This window comes from Phoenix dactylifera, chromosome 8 (genome assembly GCF_009389715.1).
Source record: "Phoenix dactylifera cultivar Barhee BC4 chromosome 8, palm_55x_up_171113_PBpolish2nd_filt_p, whole genome shotgun sequence".
Classification (NCBI taxonomy): Eukaryota; Viridiplantae; Streptophyta; class Magnoliopsida; order Arecales; family Arecaceae; genus Phoenix; species Phoenix dactylifera.
Window position 1 is genome coordinate 16,288,878 of NC_052399.1, and position 25,352 is coordinate 16,314,229.

Genomic DNA, 25,352 nt, shown 5'->3' on the forward strand with positions numbered 1-25,352 from the left:
ATTTATCATGCGCATTCTTTTTCACCAATTCGAGCTGGTTTCTGCACTTGGTTTGATGAGACTAGCTTCTTCTTTTTTTCTTTTCTTTTTTTTTTTTTTTTTTTTTTTTTTAAGGTTTTCGCTTTCACCTTCACCTCTGGCACAGAGCCCACCGGAACTAGTTCATGACACCTCAAATGTTAGAGGGACCACAAACTCAGCTTGATGTAAATAGTTCGATACCCGTCTACTACTGTACAACGTCTAAACATCCTTCGAATCAGACCTGATGGCCGGAGAAAACAAATTATGAGGGAGTGCGGGTCAAATCAACCTTTGAGCTTAGCCGGGGACACGCGCCCAACTTGGCTTTCCCAGAAGCTTCTCTCTGTTCCATCTTAAAAACTTGAAGGAATATTACGTGAGTAGAAATAGCCTGAAGCTACCTGTTTTAATAGCTCATGGTGGACATATCTCCTTCAAGCTTTGAATAGGGCACGCAATAATAAAAGTTTATATCATCTTTGAAGAGGAAGAGAATGTTGCCAATTCTCAAATTCTTAACTAGGCTTATAGCAATGAATAGCAACTTGTATCATCATTTTGTTTAAAGTTGTGATATGCCTGCAAGTAAATTCAAATATTATTTGGTATATTAGATTTAAGGAGAGTTATTGTTATGGTGCTTTATGGTTCTTGTTTTATTTTGACTACTGTATATCTAAATTGCACTCTTGTTAACAATTTGTGTAGAGCATAGTAGCAAATGGATGGCTAAAGATAGAGAAAATAAAATGTAGCTAAATAGCCTTTACATTAGTGAACATGAACTTTTGTATGGTACTTGGTCTTGTTTCCCTGCCTTCCAAAGAACAAGAAGTATGTCATAAATCCATAAGCAAAATTTCTAGACCCAAGTGATATTTGTATCAGGCCAAACTAAAGTACAAGCTCATGTCATTCTAACCTATGTAATTTGCTTATAATTCAGCAAATAAAGTATCGTGTTGGCATCTTTTTATTTTTATATCTTTTTGTCTAAAAATTAATAAAATATGATATGTACATTGATACTGAAGATATCATTTGAATAAAAATTTTGATAGTATTTGTATGTTTTTTTTTAAAAAAATAAATCTTTCGACCAAAAAAACTTCAAATTTTCATATAATTCTTTAAAAGGTACCATACATGTTTTTACCATCTCATTTAATTTTTTTCTTGAGATTTTAAAAAAATAATAAACAAAAGAGAAAGCAATGCTTCAGAAATTGTTATCATTAAGCAACTTTTTAGCCTCCCTCGTGTCTGAGCTTTTACTTAATTGAAGCTTGGCCACTTGGATGTACAACCTCTTTTTTTCTTTAATAAAACTATCTCAGTAATTTCTTTTTCGTTTGAGTGAGAACAATAAAAGAGGGAAACCAACTAAAGTGGGAATCCATTTTTCAAACAAGTTCTTAACTAATATTAAAAAAATCATGCAACATCATAACCTATATGAACCCAAGCAAGATCATCATCTGATGGGATGACAGTCAAATTTTTCTCATCATACGGCGCACGCGTCGGCACGTGACGACAGTTGGTCCGGTTCGTCCGGGCGCATAGTTCCCGGTTCGGCACGAGCCGCCGAGCAGCGGGGTCGCTTATTTCCTTTGTACCAAAAAAATATATTATTATATCTTCCTCTGACCTCCTCGTCAGAAGGTATCGTGGGGCAGAAGGCAGAGAGAGGAGAAGCCGGAGATGGGGAAGGAGAGCGAGGCGGAGGCGGGGACGAGCGCGGTGGCGAGGCTAATCGAGAAGGCCACCGATTCGACGGCCGGCGAGGTGGACCCGCGCCTCCTCAGGGCCATCAAATCCACCGTCCGGTCCTCCGACGACGAGATCCACGCCGCCGTTGACTCCCTCATGGAGCATATGAAGAAGCAACACGCCCAGGTCTTGATCAAAACCCTCTTCATCACCCCTCTCTCTCCCCCTCGCCTCATAAATTCGTCTCCTTTTCCATCGATTTCCTTGAATCGAATTACGTCCCATCGTTTTGCCTTATTTCTTCCCAATTATAATATTTTTAAATCTAATTTCCTGATTATAATTTCTTCAAGCGCATATAATTTCGATTAAGACCACAGCCGGGGAGGTTTGTCTGGAACTTAGGAATAATTGTGGTTTAAAGGGGCTGTTTGGCTGTTTTGTTTTCATGAGTTCTTTCTGGCGTCCAGTGATGCTGAGGATTCCGTATATTTGTTATGGGTGCGTGAGGGATAGAAGTTTGTATTACGAGATATATATTTTCTTAGGTGGAATTAGAGGAATTCTTGGTCTAATTTTTCTTGACCAATTATGTGGACAATTGGAGATAATATGTGATACGATGGATCATGTGTTGTGGAGATAGATTTATTAAAGAATTTTTTCTACAGTTTCTGAGATATTCTTCAGTTCTTTTAGGTTATATTTTTGGCGGCGATAACGGGGTGGTTGGGTCAGAGTATGCAATTAAAATAAGGACTAAATGCAGTCATCCAGGAAAAGATTGAAGCTTATAGGACTCACTTGATTCTCCCTTATGTTATTGTAGATGCATAACACAAGGGAGCAGCAAGTGTAGATTGAAGCTTATAGGGCTCTCTATAAGCTAAAATGGGGACTAAATGCAGCCATCCAGGAAAAGATTGAAGCTTATAGGACTCACTTGATGCTCCCTTATGTCATTGTAAATGAATATTAGTGATTGCCTATCGAATAGGTCAGTGTGCCCCTTGTTCAATTCATCAAGAACATTACAATCGAAAGAAAGAGATGAACAGTGATGACATTAGTTTCTGGACTTAGGCACTCCCTTTTGTATACTGGAAACTGGAGTTGCTAAGAGATTTGGGTTCTGTATGTTAGATGTTCTATGTACTATTGATACATAGCAAAGGACATGAAAGTCAGGGCAATTTGTGGATGTACCATTCCAAATATGGATTTTTTGTTTTATCAGTAACTTATATTAACTTCTTTGCCTTCATATTCATGTGTTAGGAAAAAGTAGGCTACCTGACTTCGAAATTTAAATTACTTTTTACTGTTATCAGCGAACGGGATGTTCATTCGATTACTAAGAGATATTCCACATTCATATCATATTACAGGTGCGGTTCCTAGCAGTTCTTATAGTTGATGAACTGTTCATGCGTTCGAAGCTTTTCAGGTCCCTCCTCGTAGTCAATTTTGATCAGTTCCTGAGCTTAAGCATTGGTTTCAGGAGAGACCTGCCTCTTCCTCCTCCTTCTTCCATTGCATCCAATCTGCGCTCAAAGAGTGTAGAACTATTGGAGAAATGGAATGCCTCTTTTGGAATTTACTACAGGCAGCTTAGAATGGGTTTCAATTACCTGAAGAACACCCTCAGGTACCAGTTTCCTAATCGGTTGGAGAATGCCGCTCGGTTGCAACAGGAGAGACAGGAACGGGAGATGAGGTCAAAGCAGATTTTGCTCAGTAAGCTTGAAAATCTGAAGGAGAATTTTTCCTCTATCAAGGCTGAAATTCAGTCAACAATTGATGAAATAGAAGAGTGCTTAGAAATTCTTAATGTTAAGCGAGAAGAATTTACTCCGAATATGTCCACTGAGGATGATGAGGTAGAAGAATTTAAATCTCTTACATTGCAGCAAATCCGTCTTGAATCCTTGAAGGAGGGAGAGAAAGTCAAGGAAAACAGTGATAACAAAGCTATCTTCGATGCACTTAGAGAATCACTTAAGCTTTTAATCTCAAAGCATTTGTCAGCAGTACAGGAATGGATTTCTGTTCTTGTCAGGGTTGATCTCACTGACAACAAATTCAGGGATACTGCATTAAAGGAGTTCATTGATATCCGCAATCTTATCCATTCCGTCCGGGAAAGATGCGGTCAGTTAGGCTGTGTTCTTGACGATCGCTCCAATCACAAAAAGGATGAGGATGATGATGATTTGTGGGAAGAGGGTAAGGTAGAACATTACATGCCCGCGACTTCTAGTATACCTAACAGCTCAGTTGGGAATTCTGCAGATACTGCAACAACCAGCAAGGGAAAGGATGTAGCACCCCCTGATGCAAATGACTCATCAGTTGGGCATGGTTTGAGCTCAACTTCTGAGAGGTCAAGACTATTGGTGGAAGCTCCTGTAGTGACATGGGGCCCATTCTTGGACAACTGGGGTTCAAACAAAGATGCTTTAGCTAATCAGAGGGGTCTGGAGCTCCAGGGTCACTGGGGTAGAGTGGATTATGATGCTGTCATTCCTGCAGAAAAGATCGCAGAGCTGAATTTTCATCGAACAGTTTATAAGGAGGAACTTGTTGAAATTCAACCTTGCCGGGCTCCTTTGAAGAAAGGGGGACTTTGTCGGAGAAGGGATTTGAGGGTGTGCCCATTTCATGGGCCCATTGTACCACGCGATGATGAGGGAAATCCAATAGAACAAAATTCACAGAGTGAAAGGGAAACTGAAAAAGAGTATCCTGCAATGTCAACTGACTTAAGAGGTGACTCGGCAGATGCCAGTGGAACTCTCAATCTGGGCAAAGAAATGGTTGAGAAATTGGGGAGACAAGCAGTTAAAAATGTACGGGAAAGAGAGAGAGATATGAAGTCAATGAAGCGTGCGAAACGAGCGAAAATTCGTGAACACAATGAAGATGTTTTACGGGAAGCTGCAATTGCTTCAACTTCATACTCAGAAGCTTTTGCAGAACATACAGCAACATCAGCTCAAAATGGAGCTGAAGTCAATGTTAAGAAGCCGACACTGGCATCGATGCTGAAAAAGAAAATAACTGCAAAGGATAGATTAGCTCAAAGGCTTTTAAATAGCCATGTTACAGATTCTGCAAGCAGACAGCTAATGCAGGGGGAGGATTCAAAATACCGAGAAGCTTTCCCAAATCAATGGTAGATGGAGACATTGTTAGCTAATTAAGCTGATAAATTTTGAATTGAAGCAGTATGCAGGTCCTAACAGGAGGGCGCAAAATGTTGTATTTATTATAGATCAGATGTCAGTTATCTTGGGGCCTGAAAGATGAAACTTTAAAGTAGCTTTCTCCTGGGGAAGGCAGTCAAAAACAGAACCGACTTATTGATTCTTGGATGAGGGGATATTATCAGTACCACTGTCATCAGAGCATTAAGGGTCGTTTCAGATGGAGTTTTGGAAGTGATCAGTTTCTGGTATTTATAGGAATGACTGACAATTATTGTACAGTTTTGTCAAATAAATATATGTGGTCTTGTCGTCGCTCCAGTTTTCTTCGCCTGTGAAATCATAAGTATCATTCCCATCTTTATAACTTGCTTTCCATAAGCGTCGTCCAATGTGGGAAACTGAATTAAACTAGTTTCTCAACTGTTTCCTGAGAAACTGTGAACGAGGATTACACTGAGTATTCCTCTCTTCCATTTCCACTCTGTGATGGCCTAACACCTAAAATGAGACGCAAATGCTTCTCAAGTTCAAAGATGAGATAGGTATTCCTGATGCATAAAGCGTTGGGTATGTTGGGTTCTGTGGGCTAAAGAATAAGTGCATTAGGTGAAGGTCGCACATGGAGTTAGTATGGTCCTATTTGGGGAAGCTGTTGGAAGTAGAGCTGTCTGAAGTAGAGCTATTATAAAAAGTTATTTGCTGTTTGGTAATTACATTTGCAAGGTGCTGTTGCATTTTGTTTTGTGTTTGGTAAACAAACTGAGAAAGTACTTTTGTATGACAAAATTACCATAAAGGACATTGTATAGTATTATGCAACAGGACATAGTAAAACATAACATATATTAATATATAAATATACGATATAGTATAATATTATTGTAATATAAAATAATATTATTATAATATAGCATAATAGTAATATAATTATTAGAGTAAATTAATATTTGGTAATATAACATAATATTAAATTATTTAACACAACATATTAATGTATTATGATATAATGTAATATATATTATATTTATAGTATAATACAATAATAAAGATATAAAATATTATAATTATTAGTATAAATTAATTTCTCATAATACAACATAATATTAAATTATTTAAAATAACATATTAATCTATTATAATGTAATGTAATATAATATAATATTTACAATATAATACAATAATAAAGGTATAAAATATTATAATTATTAGTAAAAATTAATTTTTCATAATATAACATAATATTAAATTATTTAAAATAACATATTAATGTATTATGATATAACGTATTATAATATTATATTTATAGTATAATACAATAATAAAGATATAAAATATTATAATTATTAGTATAAATTAATTTCTCATAATATAACATAATATTAAATTATTTAAAATAACATATTAATGTATTATGATGTAATGTAATATAAATCTTTCTTTGTAACAGAGAGAGAAAAATCTCTCTCTTCTCTCTCTCTCTGTAACAGAGAAAGGCCATGGACCGCGAGATCATTAAGCGTATAGAGAGAGGATCTCTCTCTGTAACAAAGAGAGATCCTCTCTCTGTAACAGAGGGAGATCTCGCGGTCACCCGTGGACCGCGAGATTAGTAAGGGGAGGCACCGTGGACTGCGGTGCTGCAGTCCACGGTGTCGCGGCCAGAGCATGGACCGCGACTCTCTCTGTAACAAAGAGAGATCCTCTCTCTGTAACAGAGGATCGCAGTCACCCGTGGACTGCGAGAGGGGAGGCATTGTGGACCGCGGTGCTGCGGTCCACGGTGTCGCGGCTAGAGCCTGGACCGTGATGCCGCGGTCCAGGTGCTCTTCTTCGAGGTCCAGAGAGAGAACTCTCCCTCCCTGTAACAGAGAGAGAACTCTCCCTTCCTGTAACAGAGAAAGGATCTCACGGTCCACCGTGGACCGCGAGATCATTAAGCGTACAGAGGAGGATCCTCTCTCTGTAATAGAGGGAGATCTCGCGGTCACCCGTGGACCGCGAGATCAGTAAGGGGAGGCACCATGGACCGCGGTGCTGCGGTCCATGGTGTCGCGGCTAGAGCATGGACCGCGGCTCTCTCTATAACAGAGAGAGATCCTCTCTCTGTAATAGAGGATCGCGGTCGTCCATGGACCGCGAGAGGGGAGGCATCGTGGACCGCGATGCTGCGGTCCACGGTGTCGCGGCTAGAGCTTGGATCGCGATGCTGCGGTCCAGGTGCTCTTCTTCGCGGTCCACGCTCGAGGAGGACCTCAGCGTGGGCCGCGAGGTCGATGATAAAAAAAAAACAATAGATTGATTTTGGAAGGTACGGAGAAGGGATTAAAAATTTTTCTTTCTAAAATGTGGTTCAAAAGATGCATACAAAAATAGGAAAGAAAAATATCTTTTCTTACGGAAGGGAGTCTGACGGCTAGGGTTCTTGGCTCCAGCAAATTTTTAGGTTTATAATGGGACAAACTATGTAATTATTATATTTTAATATGGGCATTTTTGTCAAAAATACAGCTTTCCGACAAAGCTGAAAATAGCATTTTTGAAAAGCTCCAAATTGGAGCTTCCCCCAAAAGCTGTTTCAGCTTCCCGCAAAAGCTGAAACAGCTTCCCAAAAATTTTACCAAACACTATTTTTGATCTAAAAGTACTTTTGGAAGGCCAGAAAGTGCTTTTTGGCCCTCCAAAAGCTCCCCCAAACAGGGCCTTAGTCTCCATGCGAGTCTAAATAGTAAATTCATAGTTATGTGTGTGTCATGCGCAATTTGTATAAGGAATTATGTTCCTTCCCTTTATAATTACATAATTAGTATTAGTTTCATAATTAATTTTGCTTAAATTTTAATTTACATCTAAATAATATTCGACTTATATATGTATTTAGATAGATAATTAGGATAAATATGGATATGCTTAATATTTGATTCGCATTTGTTTAGAACAAATATCATACTAGTTTTGGTATCTCTTTAACATTTGTATTCATATTTGTTGAAAAAAATATAGATATAGATATGGATATATTAGTATCCAATCTTTATTTGATCTTATTTTAGCCCTATTACCTAGCAATTTAAGGGAGGTCATGATATTAACATTGTAAAAGTAAAAACGTGCCATGTTGCTTGCATATATCATCCTTCTTTGGGTCATTCATTTTGCCTGAGGCTAATAAGTCTAAATTGACAAACACTGATATTCCATTATGGGCACATGTAGATTCAAATGCCAAATTGTACAACTGTAGTTTAGGATGGATCAAAGCTCAAATTATACACTGATGTTAAAAACAACATATTTTCATCTCTCCAACCTTGTCCAATGCCTCATGTTGGGAGATTAAGCATTATAAATCAATTCGTATTAGCTATTACCTTTAGTTAGCAGTATTAGAGTCAAATGATTTTTTTTTAAAAAAAATATAAAGCAGTGACATGGCTCAATACTGAACAATAATGAATTAGGCAAATAGAAGAAGCTAAGGGCTCATTTGGTTGGAGGTAATCTAGTATAAAAAAATAGATTCTATGTTAGATTACATTGTTTATCATAAAAGAAGATGAAAAAGATGATAAAATAAATGATGGATCGCATGTTTATTTTATCAAAAGAGAGGATAAAACAAATTCTATCAAGAAGGTGGTAGTTATTTCTCCTACCAAATTACTGAGTAGAGGTAATATAAAATTATCATTTCTTGATGGAATGCTCGCACTTATATTATATTAATATTATATTAATTATATATAATGAATACATTAATTATATTGATTTTCTCTTAATTTAATAATATCGATATATTATAAATATATTAAAATATTATGATCAATATATTCTATTAATATTTATTAAGTAATTATCAGTATATTTTATTATCAAGTATACTATTTTTATTAATATAATATATTTATATTAATTAATATATTATAATTAGATATTCATATTAATACTTATGTTCATAATTACTTTATAAACTATAACATTTTAATAAATATATTAATTTTAATAAATATATTAATTATATATATGATTTCTTATAATTATTTAATTGATTAGTTATTTATTATAATATATTAATTTATTAAAACTAATATATTAAAATATTAATAATATTATTTCTAAATAATAATATTAACTAACATGTTAATATATTCGTTAATAAATATATTTATAAAATTTATAACTACTAAATTTATTAATATACTCAAAACATACTAATTTTTTTTAGTAAAAATATATATATTTTAATATATATAATTAGTTTAAAAATAGTTATTAACCCATATAAATATATTTTAATATTCAAAATAGCCCATATCATTAGTGTTCACTCAAATAGGCCATAAATGGCCAACAAATGAGTTGAACGAAAAAACAAATATTATTAATTAAAAAATATTGTTAAAAATTTGATAATCTTATTATATAATATTATCTTTAATCAAATATAATAATTTTTATTTGATACTATTTTTTAGAGTAATTATTTTACTAACTAAATATGATAAGATTTATTTTTCTTCGTTGTCATCAGAAATTTGATATATCCAACTGAAGGAGCCCAGTCCAAAATGGTTTTTAATTCAGATTAAATCTCACAAACACGAACGGTAGGATGCCGTCCGAGATCACGCCGGCGTCTGTCAACGCTATCCATTAGAACGACCGATAACAAAAGAGTAAAAGACCCATAAAGAAACAGAACAAGATACGTAATAAATAACATCGCCACTCCGCCAAATATTTCTTCTCCCCGTCGCGAAACAAATTCCAAAAGTAAGCCCTTGCTCGCGAATCCCCGCGAAGTTTTCATCCTTTCTCCTTTCCTTCCTCTCGCGATGTCCGCGGCCGTGAGATCGAGGGCCGTTGGAGCGGCGGCGGCGGCCGCAGTCCAATCTGTGTACGTCTCCTCCTACCGGATGCACGCCGGCAGGATCTCCGACATCCACGGCAAGTACCGGCGGCGGTGGGACGACTTCTGGGCCTGGGCCCCCCGCTGCTTCCGCCCCGTTGAGCTGGTTTCTGTCCAGGGCCACCTCGTCGACCGGGGCGCCCCCATCCCCAACGCGCCCTCGCTGGAGACCACGGGGCGTTCCGGCTGGGAGCCTCCCGAGATCTGGCAGCAGCCCGGCGATTCCGGGGTCACCGTCCACTCGGCCAGCCTAGGCCGGATTAATGTAATTAGGGTTGGAGGAGGAGGTGGAGGGGGCACCGGTGCTGGAGGCGGTGGCGGAGGGTTTGACTCGAAGGATGGGTGTTGGGGCGGTTCCAATCTCGGGAACAAGTTCCCGACTCCCAAGGAGATTTGCCGAGGTCTTGACAAGTTTGTGATCGGACAGGAGCGCGCAAAGAAGGTAAACATCAGAGCTTTTGATAGAATTACTGGGTTAGTTTGTAGAGTTCTTGGAAAAAAAAAATCAAAAATTGACCGTTGTGTACGTCTTCCAGGCCTCTTGACCGATTTAATTTGGTCTTTTATGCATCACTTCGTGTTTTAAGATTTTAATTTCTGGGTTTGTTGGTTCTTGGATGAAAATCTCGATCAGACCAGCTTAAGCTGATGCTTAATGGAGTTTAGGTGGCCTTCATAACTGGGTGTTTGTATTTTAGATCATTTATTGCTGTACTAGTCCTATAAGGTTGACAAAGGCCACAAAAAATGGTTGACGTACTATGAATTTGGAGGAATTTCTCTTCCTGGATATTGCCCTTGTCCAGTTCTTGGGAGATCCGCTGCTTTTCTTTGGCTTGTTATTTCATTTATTGCATTAAATTCGTTAATGATCATGGATCCTCAAACATGAAAACATAAAGTTACAAAGTCACTATTTATTACATTGTAGTTGTATCATGTATGAGCAAACCTTTAATAAAAATTATGTGACCTTATTTAAAAGAACCTTTAATAAAAATTACATTGTTCCCTGCAGGTACTCTCTGTGGCAGTGTACAATCATTATAAGAGGATCTATTATGAGTCCTTATCAAAATGGTTAGATTCTCACTATTCTTGGTACATTTTATATTGCAGAAACATGATCTCTGTTTTTCTTTATCTTTGTGGTAGATTTGTAAATCGATTTTTGGGGCATTCATGATTGAATTCACTTCATTATGCTGAATCTTAGGTCTGCAGCTGATTCCAATGAAAAGGAAGCTAGTACAAATGACATTGACACAGTTGAACTTGAAAAAAGCAACATTCTTTTAATGGGCCCAACAGGCTCAGGTATCTGCATCTGCTGTATTTTTTAGTATGCGGTATTGTTGTGATTTAGTATTTATTTGACTTGGTGTGCTAAATGACCATACTAGATAACAAATTTATTAAGAGCCTCTGGCACCTATAGGGTGACCTGGTCTGACTTTTGGATCAGATTACCTCATATTGCTAGCCATGTTTGAATATTTATTAATAGTATAAACCATTGAAACTTCAAGTATACAGTTTTGAAATTATTTTCTCTGTGATCTGGTTCAAAGAAAGGCTATCTTTAAATATAAAAGTATTGGATAATCTATTTTATTTTATGAAAACCAGAAAACCAATTTATTTCAATATAATCTTAGCACCATGAGTTGGAACTAGAATGATCCTTAATATTTGCTAATAATGAAACTCCATTAGAATCATGGTTTGCTGAACCGGCCCGTATCGGTGGTTCACCCCATACCGGACCGGTTCGGTACAGCGGTGGAAAATAGTACCGGTCCGTACCGGTCCGTATCAGTCGGAACCGGTCCGAACCGGCTCGTACCGACTTGTACCGGCCGATACTGGTCTGGTCAAATTTTTTTGGGCTTTTGGAGGCCAAACTAGTGGTATCGATTTGGTATTGGTTCGAACCAGTCCGAGCCGGTACCGAACCGGTCCGAGCCGGTACCAAACCGGTCCGGTGGCTAATCGGTACGTCTATTGGTATCGGTTCGGCGATTCCTGATTAGGATCAAAGATTTCTATGCCATGTTGGAGACCCGGAGTATCATAGCCGCTTTTGCATCTAATGCAAACATTTTTCTTTCTCTTCCTCGCTTGTTTCGTTCATCCCGGAGAGCTTTTGATTTTGTTATTTTTTTGATCAGAAATGCAAAATACTTTAATGACTGCTCTTTGATTAACTCTCTACAGTCTTCTCATTATCTCTTCCTCTCATCTACATAAAATTGGAAGTAACTAACTCTATATCTATTCAAGGACCAATCATTTAATTGCCTGGAGGTTTTTAGTCAATAGCACTTGCCTTCTGTTCTTTTTTTTCTTTTTTTTTTGCTAAAGCGGGTGTTTCATACGGTTCGAGTACGGATACACCCAATAAAATTAGAAAACAACAAGTATTGGAGTGCTCTGGGCAACTCCTCTTCCGGCTATAAGGTACCCCTGAGTGATAGACTATATAGGAAGCCACCCAGTCTGTGGCCTCATTGGCTTCTTTGAACACATGCCTAGCCTGAAAGGTCACAACGTCACTCACCATAGCCGAAATATCCTAAAACAGGGGGTATCCTCCTCCACCGCCACTTGGGCCACCCTAGATCCAGCTGATCACGGTGGCCGAGTCACCCTCCAATATAACCGAGCTGGCCTATAGCACGCGCCGAGCATGGCTCAGGACGACGCAAGTCGTCCGTAGCTCTGCTCTAGAAACTGAGATATCGAAAATCTGGCAGCCACCAGTAGCCACTACCCTAGAGGTCGAGCCCCTAATGACAAACCTAACATTTTCTCTACTGCCGCCGTCTAGCACGGATCCATCGAAGTTAACCTTGAGAAAGTTCGGAAGTGGAGGATCTCAGGTGAAGAACACTGTACCAGGCGCTACTTGAGCAAAATGGGGCCCCAGGTGTTCCGAGCTATCAAAGGTCCATGTGCTAAGCGTACATGAATGATCTTTGCTGCTTGTACCCGAGCGCGCTACACGACGAACCTCGAGGATGGATTGCTCTCACTAAAAGTCCGAGCGTTCTTTGCCAACCAAATCTTGTAAGCTGTGCAAGTCATCCAATGGCTACCTGATGCATCTGGAGGGTGCCGGACCACCGATGAACCACCTGTGGGAAAGACCCCATCTGGCTCCAGGCATCCTGCGGAATCTCGACGAGCCTTCAAACTCTCCTAGCCCATACACACTGTAATAGAACATGATCCACCGTCTCGTCCATTCGGCGATATGGATACTGGGGTCGAATGCCCATCCCTTTTCTGCTCAGCACCAATCTCGTCGGCAGGCGCTCCCAGGCCACCTTCCACAGAAATAATGCTACCCTCGGATGGAGTCTAAAGCTCCAGATCTAAGCACAATCCATCCTCAAACGAGATTGAAAACTACCATTCTGTCGAATCGGCAGGCCTGTGCTTCTGCTGGAGGGCGCGAAAAACATCTCCCACCTTGATACTGGCTCTACAAGACGTGCTCCAAACCCTCACATCCGGGCTAACACACTCCGGAACCGGGAGCGATCGAACACGCTCTACAAGGTGCTCTCCAAATAACTGACCAACCTTGCCGACATCTCACTCCGCCCCCTCCGGGCTAAGAAGATCGTAGACCCGGAGTCCGTCCGCAGTCTCGACGTTGACCATAGTCGGCCAGAGTCTTAAAGAAAAAGAGTCCACCCTCGGGTCCTCCACCACATCCACACTCTGCCCATCGCCGATCAGCCGTCTGGTATTCGCCAAGGCAGTAGGCATGTACCTGCAAATCTCCTGCCACATGTAGGAGCATCTCTGTCTACTCGGGGCCGCCCCATCAATCCACACTCGGCCATATCTAGCCGCCATGATCTGACTCCAGAAACCGTGCGGCTCAAGGATAAACCTCACCGCATGACGAGCAATGAGTATAGAGGTAAAGACAAGGCAAGTTTTTAATTAACTTTGGATCTAATGTATTATAGGGATGCCACTTTTAAGGCCTATCAATTGGTAAATGGATATTAAGCAACACTCAATAAGAATTTATTGATTGGATGATTGCTGAGATCTTCCATTCCCTCACCTGAAAACCTGACATTCTGGATTCTCAGTTTGTGGCTATGTGCATGGAGAAATTGGTGGGGGACATTGCCTCTTAGCCATTCCATGCCATGCAAACAACATTGAGAGAATGTTGTGCGTGGATTACATGCATGGAATGGTTAGTGGACTAGTTCTTCAGATCCCTGCAAACCCAAACCCTGATTATTTTTGCTCTAGTGATAGTTTTCACTGGTAACTTATCTCTGATTTCTTACGATAATTAATTTTTTTTAATGTATCATATCTGTATATCTTCTAACAATGATTTCACGTTAGCTGAAATTCTTTGTTTTTTATTTTGCTTGCTTGATGTCCGAGGGACTTGCATGTGTTTAGGTGCAAATATGTAATGATATAAGTGCAAGTTTTTTTTATTTTGTAGTTACTTCTCTGATTTTGAGAGCATAATGAGAGACATACTTGTTGCAGTTCTATATGTTTCCTTTTACTTATATCCTTGTAACATTTCTTCAAAGACAGGGAAAACATTACTGGCAAAAACATTGGCTCGATTTGTGAATGTACCTTTTGTAATAGCTGATGCAACTACTCTCACTCAGGTAATTTCCCATATCATATAGGAGTCTGATAACATAGTTTTCATTGTCATTTAGCCCTATGACAGGACTAATGAAAAATGCTTATATGGATATGGTGTTCCCGTTGGTTCTTTGGCTTCAATAATCGCTATTCCGACTTCATTGACTGGCAATTCTTCTTCTTTGCAGGCACCAACATCTTTTAGCACCCTTTTCTGTCTTTCTCACAGGACATCAGATGTTTCTTATGGAACAATTTCTTATAACTTGATTAATAACTGTTAAAAATTTATGACTGTCTTTTCGACACATGCTGCATCATTTTTCCTTCATTCCTTTGGAATGTACTTTTTTATTCTGGATTACAGTAGGCTTCAGGGAAAAAATGGTATGAATATAAGATAAGTGGGAATTTTGTATCTTGTGATATCCCAGTCATGCTATACTTTGTTAATATAACTGAATTCTGGCTTGATAACTGGCATACACATGATACTCTCTCGATTATGATTTGTAAAACATGGAACATTTTGATGTAGAAATGGAAATCTAGATCTTTTTATGTTGTTACAGTTAAACTTGCTCGTTCAATTGTTTGAACATGACTGGTGTATTGCTATGTGCAGGCGGGATATGTTGGTGAAGATGTGGAGTCTATATTATACAAGCTTCTTGTGGTACTTGCCAAGTCTATCATATGAAAGCATCTTTAATCACATGATTGATTCATTGCTGATGTTTTGCTTATAGCTGATACTTCAGTTTATATTATTTGTCTTGAGTTTTGATATCACTTTGCACTAGAGTTGGCGGAACCATCCCGAATCGGGCAGTTTCGGCTGCAACAGAAATGAGACCTGTTGTCGGAGCTGGAGAAGGAGAAGGAAAGAGAGAGCCGGTAGAGATCGGCGGAGGCAGAGGGAGAGGTCGAGACGCCGGCGAAGGCCGCGGGAGGGCGGTGGAGTCCGCGGCAGGCGAGGCTGTGGCCAGTTTTTCTGTTTTGAACGAAACAGGGGTTTGGCCGTGGCTTAAAAAAATTTGCGATTTTTAAGTAAAGTCGAAACACGAGAATCGGCTGCGGCTTAAAAAATTTCGATTTTTAAGTGAAGTCGGCAATCGCTTGCCCTCCGCCGAAGTCCGCCACCCTCCGCCGGCCTCCCATTCTCTCCCTTCCTCTCTCCCCCTCCTGTCCTCTCTCTCCTGTCCTCTCTCTCAAGGTACCGTGCCCTCTCCTCTATTGGTACAGGCCCAGCATGGCTCGTACCGATTCGTGTCACCAGAGAACCGGTACAGTGCCTGGTACCGGTTCCTTTGACCTTACTTTGCACCTTTGAGGATCTTACCAGAGACATCTATTAGATCATTGAGAAATATTGTCAGAGCAAGCTTGATGTGTTACCTAATCTGCACTTAGAACAACAAAGAGAATAGTATAACTTAACAACCAGTATGCATGTCAGGAATCCTTTATTTTTTTTGTTTTGTGTTTTTTTTGTGTTTGTTAGGGGTGGTGTGGAGGAGTTGTATTGGCTTGGTGGTGGATTCTTTATTCTGAATCCCCCTAGTTGTGCCACTGATCATATTGCTAGATCATTTATTTATTTCATCATTATCACCAAGCGGCGGATTCCTTTGCTGTCCGATATATTTCATTCTACAATTGTTTCAGCTTCCACATCACATTTTAACTGATGATTCCAGTTTTTATACAGTTTTCAGATGTATCAATTATATTAGGAGAGATCCTGTGACTTCAGCTAGTAGATGTAAAAATTACATTTGAAGTACTCAAACATCTGAACTTTTATTCGTAATGGTGCAAACAGCTTTTCTTATGGTGTCAGTTATACCTAAATCTGGGCGAATCATATAGTCGTGGAAATATTTCAGTGTTAACTCAGTGAAAGAAGCATAATAATCTTTCTTGTGATGTGCTTTAGCTGGGTAGGTAGAGTTAATATGTGAGCACTATAAGGTCAGATTTTTTCTGTAAGCGCCTAGTATTTACTTGCTTAAGGCTTAGCAAATCTAATTGTTTAATTTGGATTCACATGGTTTATTGTTCTTCATTGTCTGAACTTACATAACAATCTCAAGTTTTTTTTTTTTTAATTTACAAATTTATATCTTGAGGTCTTGCTTACTTGATGGTTTACTTCATGGAACTACACAGACGGTATATTGAATATGCCACAGACATTTTTAGAATTACCACTAGATCTTTCTATAACTTATGCATTACCAATCTGTGTTGTTGTTATCTCAGGCTGCTGACTTCAATGTAGCGGCTGCACAGCAGGGCATTGTCTACATCGATGAAGTTGATAAGATTACCAAGAGGGTATCTGTTAATCTAGTTGAAATATATGTTGCAGTTATGCTATGTACTTTCTTTTCTCAAAAGAACATAACTTTTTACTTCTTGGGCAGGCTGAGAGCCTCAATATTAGTAGAGACGTATCTGGTGAAGGCGTTCAACAGGCATTGTTGAAAATGCTTGAAGGAACAGTGAGCATCTGAACACTCATTTGAATGCACATGTTGCAATGTCTCTCTTATATACTTATCTTTCTCAAAAGTTGATTTTTCTGCTTACTAATTTTTTCATGTACTACTGATGATACAAGACTCTGAAAGTGGATATGAAATTGTTCTAGAAAATATTATTCTGATTTGATGTTTGGGTATCACTCCTACTTGTGCAGTTTATGGTCTGTACGTTTGTGAGTTCTATGGTGCTGCTTGAACCATGCTACTATTTGAGAAAAAAGTGACTAACATTACTGTTTTAAAAGGGGCAAATCCTTGGCTCTGATTACCAGAACTTTGCAAGGACAAGAGATTTAGAAAATTAGATCTGGCTACCCTGCTTTTAAGCCACTAAATTTAAATGTAAACTAGCTATATTACCTTTTTTTTTTTGAGAAAAAAATGATATTACTTGCCAACAAAAGTTGCCAACCAAGATTGCATACTAGGACATTGGGACTCTCAGTTTTTCTAAACTACTATTGATCCTGGCTGCAGACCTTGGCACAGTTTTCAGGTATCATAATGACTGAACAAGATGAACTCGTGGCTCAGAAGCAGGGGTAACTTTAGCCAGCATGAAATTGGTAATTCATATGTCTAAATTGGAGATATGTACATTGACTTGTGTGAAGACAATGTCTAGGCTTACCTGATAACTGGATCATAAACTGCAGTAAGTCTCCTAAAAGGCATCACTGTTGAAGATAATCCATCTTACTGCATATATAATGTGAAAAAAAAATCTCTGAAGCCAGCCAGGCATAGGTAGTGAAAGAGCTGAGCTTGAGTGAGCCAAGCCTAACTCAACCTTTGCTTGTTTTGCAATTGAACTAAGATCGAAACAGCTCATTTTAATTTGAGCCAAACTCGAGCTGCTCACGAACAGCTTATTTAGGAGATCTAGTGGGAATGTGACATGCCTTGATGTTGAGCTAATTTGCACCATTATATTTCTATATTATATCAGAATTCATCCTTTATAAGTAAATCATGTTGTTTTAATAATTATAATATAAATATGTTTTATGACAAATATTATATATTAATTATTTATTTTTCCTGCTTTGAGCATTTTCAAGCAAAGCTTGAACTGGTGAAGCCTAGCTTTAGATCGGCTCCTTTACTATTCAAGCAAGCCTAATCCGAGCTGAACACAAGCTGTGCGCAAACATGTTGCTGGTTTGACAGTCCTAGACAGGCTGGATATAGACCCTTTACGAAGTCCTCACAGGCTGGGGCTTATATGTCTCTATTAAGTCATTTCTGTCCTCTCCTTCCTCTCAACGAACCCTGTGACCAACAAAATAAATAAAGAAAGAAAGAATTGCACTAGCATTCAGCCTAGGGTAATGAAGAAGTGCACTAGCAAAAATTATCTGTTTGTGGAGTCGCATACGTAATGGAGAAAATTCTGTATTCACTAGGGGATCACAATCATCCATTCTCTTTCATGTTCATTGCACTGCCCCAGTACTGGTAATCTAAAATGCAAACAAACATGAAACCATCATTGACATTTTATTTCAACTAAGACATATCACACAAGGTGTAAATATGGTAAATAGGTTTAACAATTTCTAGCATGGTCTTAGCAAACATAAAAGGTTTGATTCAATATTCATTTACTAGCACCTTATTTAACTTGAGAACATTGTCTTAGTTGCCATTGTATTAGTTTTCTTATGAACTCAAACTGCTTATAAGATTTTCCTTGATCTGATATGGTGTAAACACAACCTTTACTGATAGAACAATGTTTGCCTTCTATTCTCCAATAACTTGTCTGGCTACAAAGGGCATCAAAGACTACCAATATCAGTTCATAATGTGTAATCTTTAAAACCTGGCAGACTCGGTAAAATTGGGTTTACTACATACCGAACAGTTGATCATATTAGCTGATAAAGCATAAGCTCTCGAACACTTATATCGAACTATATTCAAGTGTGACCACAACATTTTGATTATGAATATTAGTCAGCTATGGATGGGCTTGTTAATATTAATTATGTGAGTAATGGCAACATGTTGCTTATAGATTACAGTCTTTTGAAGCATTGAAATTTATTTCAAAAGAAAGCTGGCTTTTGTAGTGGTAGGATGGAATCTGAAGAGTAAAGACACTTCGACTTTCAAAACACTTGGTCCAAGACAATCTAGATAAAAATGGCTGTTCATTAAATTTTTTCTCATGTTAAGGTTGAGTTCATATGCAGTAAGATTTAAATCCACGTTGACTAAAGACCCAGTCTGAAGTTCTCCATTTAGCCTTGAAGATTTTTCTCATATGATTTATTGGATCTGAATTTGAAATTATGCATTAGATTGGAACAATCTTGGGTTGTCAAGACATTACAGCCATATTAGTTGTTTATGATATTGCTCCTTTCATGCATGCTACTTTTATTCTATGTCAATTTTAGGTTTATTATAGATCTGATCAAGGAAGATAGATGGCTGAAGTAATTTTAAGAAATGAGCATTATGGGGACAAGTTGATGAGGATATCTTTTGCCCCCTCAAGTGAATTGTCATATTACGTCGATTGTCAAGGGTCAGATGTAAATGTTTAGTCTTGGTAAGATATTGGGTCTGCCATCATTATGCTAAAATCTTATAGTGGAAATTAGATCATCCTTGCATTTCCTTTTATTTGGTAATAAAATCAAGGAAGATATTTTTGATTATTTTCTCCATCACCTTTTGTATGAGATTGTAAGTGTGATATAGAAATGCAATATATTTACTACTGATTTTAAAGATAGGAGGTGGAATAGAACTGGTATTTATGGTGAGCTTCAGCTGCTCTGTTTGTATAGTTGAATATGGATTGCCTTGAAGAATGTAAGATTTCAGTTATTGGAGATTTGATGGGTCTATACTCTACTTTTGAACACTTAGAGAAACTTTTTATAAGGTCAAGCTCCACATATTAGGAAGTGGAATAAATGTCTATGGAACTTGATTCTGGCTGGACAAGTCAAGTGGTTTTGACAAGGAATGACTGAAAATTGTTCTATAAGTTGACCATATGTAGATGTGGCATGACTTACTGGTGCAGGATATGGAAAAAATTAATGCAAATTTAATATTTACCTATGCATTGAACATTTTGGAAGGAGATAGGCTACAGTTCTTTCTACCAAAAAAAAACTTCTATTTTCACAATAATATTATAAGTATGAAATTGAAGTAGGATATTTTCAAATTCAAAGTCATGAATTTCAACCTATCTTATCCACTGAAGAGAGAGCAATGCATGAAAGTAACATCAGTTTATGGGTGTTCATAACACTGTTCTCTTTTAGGACTAATTCAGACCCTTCATTAACAACAGGAATTTGGTCCATGTTATATACTCAAGCTCCGTATCTTTTGGATTGTTGATCTCCTAAACAGAAGCATACTGAAATCTTAGTCTTATAGATTTCAGGATTAGCAGCCAACACAAATGTTGTGTTCTGTAGCCAATGTGGGCATGGGTATTGAGTTCGAGTTGTACTTAGAAATGAAACTCAATCAGGGTGTTAACGCTGCCTTCAATAGATATATAAGATTGCATTTTGTTTTGTTTTCAGGCTAGTTGATGGATCTAGATTTTTTTTTTCTTCACCCTTCTCTTGTTTCACTTTCAAGCCCACTACATAGCATGGTACAAAATTATCTGTGACGTTCAATCTTTTTGTTGTGGGGCTACAATAGTTGAAGATATGCCTTTCTTCCCTTTGGAATTTAATGTTGTCCCTTGAACTAGGTTGTTAATGTGCCTGAGAAAGGAGCTCGGAAACATCCAAGAGGCGACAATATTCAGGTATTTCTTTATTGAATATCAGAATCTTATTGTGATATGGAATATCATCTTTATCCTAATCGATAATTAAATAATCTTTTAGTCATCCCAATTCATGCTTAATATGCTTCTTTGTTGAGATGAATTTGAATTTCTTGCTACTTAAGAGTTCTTATTACACACAGTTGCCATCTCTGTTGGTAATTAAAAAATTAGTTTGTTGTCCTTATCGTGAATATCTATTTTGTCTATTTAGATCTTATAGGGCAGTCGATACCTTGATGGTCTTCAACATGAATGGATGCACTTCTCAGTGCTTGCACTGTGGTTGAGTTGGTCCCGATAGCTGGTTAGCATGCAGGCAGATTGTTCTAAGATAGAGATGCAATGTAAACTTTGATATATATACTAGCAATTGAAAATGCGACTGCAACTTTGATATATGTGGACTGATCGGTACATAAACTGTATTTTCACAATAGGATTAATAGTGAGCGAAAAGAATGAAACCTACTCCGGGACATTTTTAGGTAATTGTTAGGTAGTTGTTCATGCATTAAACTTTTCAAGAGGGTTGGATGTGGAAGTCGTATCATTGCTTCCCATTAGAGACATATAGTTTGTAGCTTGCAGCAACCATTCTAGATCTTGAGCTACAATGGTCCAATTTGATGTTTTGGAGCATTCATGTGATGAGTAAATGCTTCTGCATATGGCATTGTAAATTCATGTCATATACTTTCATATATGAAGCTTTTATCTACCAAAAATATGCGAAGCTTTTATTAATTATTCTTGTCATTTTGCAGATTGATACTAAAGATATTCTCTTCATTTGTGGAGGCGCCTTTATTGACTTAGAAAAAACTATCTCAGAAAGGTCATATAACTATAGCGAAATATGAATTTATATGTGTAAATTCATTTCACCCTTGGGCCCTTGCTGAAGTCTCAAAATGATTCTATCCCGTGCCAGGCGGCATGATTCTTCCATTGGCTTCAGAGCACCGATACGTGCAAACATGCGTACAGGCAGTGTGACAAATGCTGCAGTGGCATCCTCTTTGTTGGAATCAGTAAGTGCAAGTCAGAATAGGTTGTAGGTTCACATCCCTTGGGAACATTCCAGTCCAGCGCTTGCTTAGAAATATTACCGGTGAAGTTTAATGAGAAAAAAAATCATTTTCTTCAGGTTGAAAGTGGCGATCTCATCGCATATGGTCTGATACCAGAATTTGTTGGAAGATTTCCAATACTTGTTAGTTTGTCTGCTCTGAATGAGGACCAACTTGTTGAGGTAAGCCTGATTTATGCAATGACCTTCCTTGTTTGTATGCACATGGTGTAACTGCTTTATTAATTTTTGCTCGGGAAAAAGAAAAAAAAGTATGGTGCATTCTTTAAGTATCTGTTTTATGCCTTGATAAAAATCTTTTCTTCTGTTCTGTTGGTTGTTTTCATAATTATGCTTCTGTCTATCATAATAAGTCAGGCCTCAGCTGAATTTGACTGGATAAGCTCTCTCGACTAACTTCTGAAAACTGCTTTCTTATAATAATTTTAGGTTCTTAGCAAACCAAAAAATGCCATCGGGAAACAATACATAAAGTTGTTCCAAATGAATGATGTAAGTTCCAGATTTTTCAATTTTTTGTGTCAAATATTCAAGTGGATAACATGCTGTGAGTAGTCCTTTTTCAACATGAGGTCTCTAAAAAGCTAAGGTACCCTTTCCTGATATCCAGGTTAAGCTGCATTTTACAGAAAAGGCTTTGCGACTAATTGCGAAGAAAGCAATGCAGAAAAATACTGGGGCTCGGGGCTTGAGATCAATATTGGAGAATATATTGACAGAAGCTATGTATGAGGTGTGCAGTCTCCTCTCTGATATCTCTATTTCAATGTGAATTATCTCACACCTCTTCTATGTTTCTTTGTTCTTCTAATCTTCTTTTGCTTGCTTTAAGAAGTAGAATGATTTATAAATATCCGAGGAAAAAATAATGAATGCCCTTAAAACTCCACGAACAATGCAGCCAACAATGTAGCTTTCTATGATATGATGTACCTCTCCCCCATTACTGAAGCTTTAACCATGTAGGTGCATTACTATGATCTACTTACATATGTCAGGTCAAAAAAAAAAAAATTCCAGTGTCATATTGTTTCCTATTATGGCGCCATGTATAGACTCAGTAACACTGCCAATATTGGTGTATGCTGTCACAAATCACAAACGTCCATTTTCTGTGGGAACTATCCTCTTCATTAGTGTTCCAATGCAAATAAGCCTAATATGAACAAGCAAGTTTGATTGATTTTTCCTTTTTATTGGTATTTAATATTTACTCCTCTTCATTGTTACCAATATGTCAAGAATTGTTGTCATCTTTGTAGATTCCCGACACAAGAACAGGGAAAGAGAAAATAGATGCTGTTGTGGTTGATGAAGAATCTGTTGGATCTGTAGATTCACATGGATGTGGGGCTAAAATTCTTTGCGGTGAAGGAGCATTGGAGCACTATTTTTCTCAACAAAATCTGAAAGAAGCAGAAGTATGCGCCAGTAACTCTTGTCATATATACATTACTATTTGCTTTTGATAATGCTAATTGTATGCATTCTGTGTTGCTTGTTCCACTATGTCCTCTTGCACATGGGTCTTCTACTTGCATTCTGGTGATTAATTGATATCTGCCATAACTGAGAAAGATCTTTCATTGTTCAAATTGCAGTTCCCTAGAGTCAATAGATGTGACCCTCCCTATCCACCAAACAGTATATTGATGAACATGCTTGCTAGCCCCCCTAAATAATAGGAAGCTTTTTGAAGCGTCCAAAATTATGTGTTGCTTAAATTAGGCCTTTAATCACATTCCTGTCGGTTGTTCATTGTTATTTTCTATATCTAGATCATTCTGAAGTTCATATGGGATGTTGGGCCATGGAAAATTGATTTAGTGGCTCTTTAATTGGACTGTCCAGGTTTGTGGTTCATTATATAAGTTCTGAAATGGAGCTTTGTATTTATTTGACATGTAGAATTAAGATTAACTCCAATTGTATGTCTTTGGAATCATGCACCTGAGCAGCTCAAATAATATTAGACCCCAGTATGGTCCCCAGTCATTGAATTTCCTTTGCAGGCTTGTTTACTTGTTTGTTGTTATGTCAAGGTTTGCTTAATTGTGATATCATGGTAAACCTGGTTGTGTGATTACCCTTCAACACTCTGCTAATGAGGCTCAGTTGCTATGTAATATTAAGGACATTCATAATGTTTTACGTATCTTCTTATGTTTGTCATCTGCAAAATCAGTCGGGTATTGAACTCCTCATCTTGTTATTTTGTTGCAGACAACCTTCGAGAGGTCAGAGGGAGAACCTGAAGCAGACTTGGAGCTTCCCTCCAGAGTTGCTAGCATGTAAACCTTTTAGCAACTATATTGTACATAATTTGTATTTATCTAAACACAAAGTGCAATTTCAATGGCTGCCCATTCAAATGTATCATTCTGCCCATATATAAATTGATAATAACATGCAGGCTTCTTGGGCAATATCAGATGTTACTTCCAGAAATGAGTGCTGGTCATCTTCCAGTGCCAACTGATTGGGGCCTTTTCAGGATTTTGACAGGCTAATGAAATATATTTGGAACTTAAAATTGGGTGTGTGGGCTCATGCTGAGAAGGGCATAGGTCAGGGGGCCATCTTCAGTGCTTGAGATTACGTGACCGATAATTTGATTTTTTTTTTTGACTAACAGGTTTTTGATGCATAATTAAAAATTGAATTTAAAATCTAAGTGCAATTTAGAAAGAGTCTAGTAGAATGACCGGAGTGATGACGTTTATCCATGTCCATGGGATTCATAAAGTACTGGAGACATTCTTTCTAAACAATGTAATGGCTTTTCTGCGGTTCATCTCTAGCTAGTTTTTTCCTCCAATTAAGCTAGAAATTGATCACTGTAGGACTGTACTTGAGAGACCTGCTAGTTGCTAGTATGTGGGCATGTACCATAAAATTAAAACAGTAGTGATATGGTAATTTTTGTTCTTAAAAGATGGATCTTTTGTTGTTTTTGGTGATAAGGAATCGAGTCTCAATTTATCAATATTTATAAAAATTGTTAGCTAATTTGTCAATCCAATAAACTGTTTCTTTGAATACCTCTCCTTTTTTAGGGCCCCGGGGGAGCTACACTGGATTGCTCCACTCTAGTGACACTAACAAACTAGGAACTGTATTTGTACTGTTAATTGATATCTCTTCATGTTTATACATTGAATCTTCGACTCCTACAGTGAATGCATATTCAATTCATGTGTACTTCATGTGCAAAAAAAAAATAACAAAATAAATCGTATAGACATGCAAATGAAAATTTTCTCCATTGATCTTTTACCTAAATAACTGTACCGACAAAAGGTCACCCAATCATACCAAAATTCAAGTCTTTGTCAGAAGGCTACTGTCGCTATAATCTTAACCTTTGAACTAATTTTTCCAAAAGCAAACGAGCACCCAA

At 37.8% G+C, this 25,352-nt stretch overlaps 2 protein-coding genes across 2 annotated transcripts; both read left to right on the forward strand.

Moving 5' to 3' along the window:
• Positions 1 to 1,669: 1,669 nt before the first annotated feature.
• Positions 1,670 to 5,264, forward strand: LOC103702513 (UV-stimulated scaffold protein A homolog). The gene is made up of 2 exons (XM_008784978.4): positions 1,670 to 1,923; positions 3,126 to 5,264. Exons 1-2 carry the CDS (start codon positions 1,729 to 1,731, stop codon positions 4,914 to 4,916), a joined length of 1,986 nt encoding a protein of 661 aa, XP_008783200.2. The 5' UTR covers positions 1,670 to 1,728; the 3' UTR covers positions 4,917 to 5,264.
• A 4,380-nt stretch (positions 5,265 to 9,644) lies between these two features.
• On the forward strand, positions 9,645 to 24,478 carry LOC103702514 (CLP protease regulatory subunit CLPX1, mitochondrial-like). Its single transcript, XM_008784980.4, has 15 exons — positions 9,645 to 10,294; positions 10,871 to 10,932; positions 11,069 to 11,169; positions 14,437 to 14,516; positions 15,122 to 15,172; positions 16,762 to 16,836; positions 16,926 to 17,003; positions 20,782 to 20,838; positions 21,627 to 21,697; positions 21,794 to 21,893; positions 22,010 to 22,114; positions 22,382 to 22,444; positions 22,563 to 22,685; positions 23,215 to 23,373; positions 24,176 to 24,478. Exons 1-15 carry the CDS (start codon positions 9,779 to 9,781, stop codon positions 24,245 to 24,247), a joined length of 1,713 nt encoding a protein of 570 aa, XP_008783202.2. The 5' UTR covers positions 9,645 to 9,778; the 3' UTR covers positions 24,248 to 24,478.
• The last annotated feature ends 874 nt before the right edge of the window (positions 24,479 to 25,352 follow it).